Source organism: Berghia stephanieae, chromosome 6, assembly GCF_034508935.2.
Source record: "Berghia stephanieae isolate SIO BIC M18660-M18661 chromosome 6, UCSD_Bste_1.3, whole genome shotgun sequence".
In the NCBI taxonomy this organism is placed as follows: domain Eukaryota; kingdom Metazoa; phylum Mollusca; class Gastropoda; order Nudibranchia; family Aeolidiidae; genus Berghia; species Berghia stephanieae.
In genome coordinates, this window is record NC_088365.1 from 51,969,934 (window position 1) to 51,974,933 (window position 5,000).

At 37.4% G+C, this 5,000-nt stretch overlaps 1 protein-coding gene across 1 annotated transcript in view; it reads left to right on the top strand.

Annotated features, from left to right (window-relative positions):
- The window catches only part of LOC144975235 (uncharacterized), a 78,378-nt gene that overhangs the window by 2,967 nt on the left and 70,411 nt on the right, over nucleotides 1–5,000 (top strand). Inside the window, exons 2-5 of the mRNA XM_078919131.1 lie at nucleotides 949–1,061; nucleotides 1,388–1,496; nucleotides 3,855–3,993; nucleotides 4,742–4,808. Of these exons, the coding sequence (XP_078775257.1) occupies nucleotides 972–1,061; nucleotides 1,388–1,496; nucleotides 3,855–3,993; nucleotides 4,742–4,808 (405 nt within the window). The 5' untranslated portion in view covers nucleotides 949–971. The remainder of the gene's footprint in view (nucleotides 1–948; nucleotides 1,062–1,387; nucleotides 1,497–3,854; nucleotides 3,994–4,741; nucleotides 4,809–5,000) is intronic.

The following is a 5,000-nucleotide window of genomic DNA, read 5'->3' on the forward strand; positions in this document are numbered from 1 at the left end:
AAGTCTCGACTGCACCCGAGATCGATCTTGATCTTTGCGTGTAAAGAAAGAATCTAGTGTAAAGCGAATGCTCTACCAATGAATTGAGCTATCAGGACCCCCCCCCCCCCCCCCCCCCCCCGATCCAAAGTGACATACCTACCCTAAATAGGTTATTCAGATTGTCGATGCCTCTTTTCTATACTGTTTCCACGAAAGATACAATGCCTTTAAAATTATTTCCGTCGTCAGTGCGTTCTACTAAATATAAAAGGATCATAATGTACAATTAAATATATTATTTGTATGAAAAAATTGAAGTTAATCTGAAATATTTATTATAGTAAAGGCTCTAGGGTCCACAGAAAATACCTTATTATCATCATCATTATTATTACCATCATCATCATCATCATCATCGTCATCATCATCATCATCATCATCATCATCATCATCATCATCATCATCATCCTTTTTATTGTTATTATTATTATTATTATCATCATCATCATCATCATCATCATCATCATCCTTTTTATTAACTTTTTATAAACAATCCTATACCCCCTCTAAGATTTCTTCGTATCATCATCATCATCATCATCATCATCATCATCATCATCATCATCATCATCATCATCATTATCATCATCATTATCATCAACATGATAATTTTTATCATTGTCATCTCCAACATCAAGACCATCATTATCCATGGCGATTTCTCATTTTTCTCAGCTATTATTGTATTAAGAAAAAACCAAAGGAACAACAGGGTGATTCAGAAGTCCTGTCGTGTCTCTGTCTCTTGAAATGTGAAAAACGGAATAGAGATTAAAAACAAAATGTGTTATCTGTACATAATACAACAAACTTTGGAATTAGTTTTATCTGACATTGACTAATCGTAAATAATTTTGCTAATTCTCTGTTTGCTGAAAAACCCCCGTGTCTATCTATCCATTGTAGTTTGTATACACCCTGAAGGCAAGATGTTATTCTCACTATATCTCTCTGGATTGATGCTGCTGCTGTGTGGAGGTAGCGCGTTACCACACGATTACACAGAAACAGCTAATAAGGTGAGACCAGTAGGATCTTCTTCTTCCTCTTGTTCTTCTTGTTCTCCTACTCATCCTCCTCCTCCTCCTCACCGCCCCCCAACCACATTCCTCTCCTCCGCATCTCCTTCCTTCACTTCCTCTTCATCATAATCATCATCCTATCCCTCCTCTTCTTCTTCCTCCTCCTCCTCTTCCCCATTCCCCTCCTTCTTCTTCCTCTCCTACTCCTCTTCCTCCTCCTTACAATCTAAACTTAAGATTTTATTGATTTTATTTTAAGCATCATGTTCAACCTACCCAATTCCGGTTATACACAACAGGTTCCATTTATTTTCATTCACCAGGATGCAACGGAATCGTCCACTCTTCCACAAATACAGAAACGATATATGATGAAGATGAGCAGAATGTGGCCAAAGGGAATCATTCCCTATGTTTTCACAAAGGGACTAAGTAAGTTATCTTACATGTGACAGAATTAGCTTTTAAAAAAAACAAACAAAAAAAGATTGAGCTTTTATATAGAGCAACATCCACTAAACTTGCTGAAAGCGCTTTATAAAGGGTCCCTGACAAACAGCAACACTGAACAGAGAGAAAGTTGTTAACGGCCAGTTACTCATTTTACACCTGAGTACGGTGAGAATCTCTGGGTACGCGTTGGTTTGAGAGTATTTCCTTTACAAGAATGAGACCATCACAATTGGGTTATCAGACCTGCCAATAAGTTAAACATTGATTCCATGCGATACTAGACCAATCTGGATATTTAGTAAAAGGAAACTTTGAAAAATAATAAACAAAATTAAATATAACAGCTTCAAAAAATAATAGAATACCATTAAAAAAAATTGAGCTTTATATAGTGCAATATCCACTAAATGTGCTCAAAGCGCTTTACAAGGGGTCCCTGGTCAACAGCAACATTTAACATGTAGGACGGGACATGCCGCCTGTTAGGCGATATTACAATTTTTCGGACAAAGACAACGTTGTTAACGACCAGGTACTCATTTTACACCTGAGTACGGTAAGAGAAAATGAGTAAAGAGCCTTTTTCAAGGACTCAACTATGCGCCGAGCGCGAGGCTCGAACCCAGGACCTTCCGATCCGAAAGCGAGTGTCATACCACAAGACCACATAGCCGCACACGTAATACACGTAACGTTTTGGGCTGACGTGCTAACTATTGCTCTCCAGTCACTCTGGTGTTTTTTAAAGTAATTTATTCATGTTTTCATTGTTTTTGTTGTTGTTGTTGTTTTTTTTTGTTGTTGGCTGAAGAAGGGTTTTGAGGCCGAAACGTTCCGTGTTTAGCATTCTGTTCTTTTTTTAAAAGGTGATACTGTTATATTCATGTTTGTTTATTACTCTTTACAGTCCACAGCTTCTAGCAGCTTTGTATCACTGTATCACTTTAATAGGAAACCCAGTAGTTTGAAATAATTTTTAATACATACTATGTATACGATTGAGTAAATATTTTGATACGGGGACAGCGTAGCTCAGCGGTACGGTTTTTGCTTCGCACCCGAAAGGTATCAAGTTCGATCACCCGCCACTGCACTGTGTGGCCTTGAGCAAGTCACCTTGCCCTAGCTCAATTTGCGGCGTTGCACTGCGGCTGACGCCTGGGCTATTCCAGTCTTCCTTTGGAATAGACGCTAAAGACAAATATCCCCTATGGGATGAATAAATGAAATTTTTAAAATTATTTAATTACTTTAATGACATGAATTTGGGTTTTTCTTATCTAGATTTCTTTTTTTATCTTTCTCAAAACATAATTTTACTGCAATATGTTGTGTACAGTGTTATTGTTACTTTGTCTTATTAAGGACATTTAAAGAACATTTAGTCCATTTTTAAAGCTCTTTAATTGATATGTAGCACTTTTCTCGATTATACATTTGGTTTCAACACTAAATACGACATTGATTTATCACAGGTTTCATATCTTAAAATTAGTACTTCAGAGCCAGAGGGTTCATGAAGCCGGAGTTTATCTCAGTTTTTTTATAGCACGAAACAGACAAAGACAATTGCTTGCTATCCTTTGGATAGAACGCTAGTTTATCGCAAGGACTCGGCTGCCCAATCACTCTTTTGTGGACAGGGGAATCAGAAATAAAAAAAAAAATCTCGATTTAACCTAGGATCGATCCCGGAATGTCTTGCGTGTAAAGCGACTGCTCTATAAACTAAGCTGCAAGGACCTCGCGTTTCCTATAACATGGGTTTGTTGTTTTTTTGTTGGTTGGTTTTGTTTTGTTTTTGTTTTTTTGTTTAAAAAAAAAGGGGGGGGGGGTTGTTTTTGTTTTGTTTTTGTTTTTGGAAGAGTTCTCAACGGTTGGTGGTAGAGTAGAAGATTTGGAATTTCAAAATGCCAGGATTCAAAAATTATTTAAAAACACTCCTCCAAGAAATGCATTTGTGTTTTGTGTTTTGTGATTGTGACCTTTTCCTTTTTTTGTGGTCTCGTGGTATGACACTCGCTTTCGGATCGGAAGGTCCTGGGTTCGAGCCTCGCTCGGCGCATAGTTGAATCCTTGGAAAACGCTCTTTACTGACATTCTCTCCCCGAAATCAGGTGTAAAATGAGTACCTGGCCGCTAACAGCATTGTCTCTGTCCGAAAAAAATGTAATATCGCCTGATAAGCATCATGAAACGTCCTACATGTTAAGTGTTGCTGTTGGCCAGATAACCCTTGTAAAGCGCTTTGAGCACATTTAGTAGATATTGCGCTATATAAAATATCAATCCCTTCAATCATAGATAACATTTATTCTCTGTTTCTGGTGATTCCAGAGGATAAAGTTGAAATCCAGAGAGTAATGCCTTTCATTGAAGATCAAAGTTGTGTGAGGTTCGTGCATTGGAACAAAAGTACTGAAAGCATTTATGGGCTCGGACACCCCGGTCATCTCAAATTCTATAACGGAATTGGGTAAGTACTTTTTGAAAATGTAATGTCATTTATTCATTTATTTTGGAGAGACAAGAGATGAATAAACAAAAATATGAATGTTTTTGTTTATTCATCTACAACGTCACTACCACATTACCTTATTCGTCTGTAGTGATTCATTCATCCTGTTTTGTTGATAAAGGGGAAACCCGACACGTCCATTTTGTATGTTTTCGTGTATTAAATTGAAGCTTTGCATTGTTTTTAATCAAATCGGCATTTGTGAAATACATCCCCTATTCGATCCAATACATTATGTACTTTTTTTTTTTCAAAAGGAGATGAAGAATGGGTGCCAAACATGAAACTTACTCGCTGGAACTGGTCTTATCAACCTATCACTATTCACTATTTATTTTATGTTTATGGAGAAAGATAGTTTTAATGCCGTCTTGTCGTCTTGTACAATAATATTGCGTTGATCATTAAACCTGAATTGAAAAGCAACGCTTCCAATATACAATTTTTGTTTATTTGTTTGTGTTTTTGTTTGTATGTTTATTTTTTTACGGCTTTGTGTGTGTGTGTGTGTGTGTGTGTGTGTGTGTGTGTGTGTGAGAGGAGGGTGGGTTGTTTTATTTGTAATGTTTTTTGTTGAATTTATTTATTCCGCTTTTACCATTTACCTAGGTATCCATCTTTTGGCGCCAGAAAAGTATTTTCGATTGCCCCAAAAATTGAACCCCGACCCACACAGAATTAAAGCTACGATATCTATCTCTTTCAGGTGCCATTCATTCGCCAGAGGAGTTCATAAATCTCCAAATGGAGCTAAAGTCAGATGCTGTTCCCGTGTAAGTGATTAGGTCATTGAAATAAATATATTCAATACATTTCCTTTTTTCATCCCTTAGGGGAAATATTTCTTTGGGATCTATTCCAAAGGAAGGCTAGAATAACACAGGCGTCAGCCGCATGGCAGCACCGCAAAGTGAGTGAGCTAAGGCCAGATGACTTGCTCAAAACCACACAGCGCGACGGGTAGT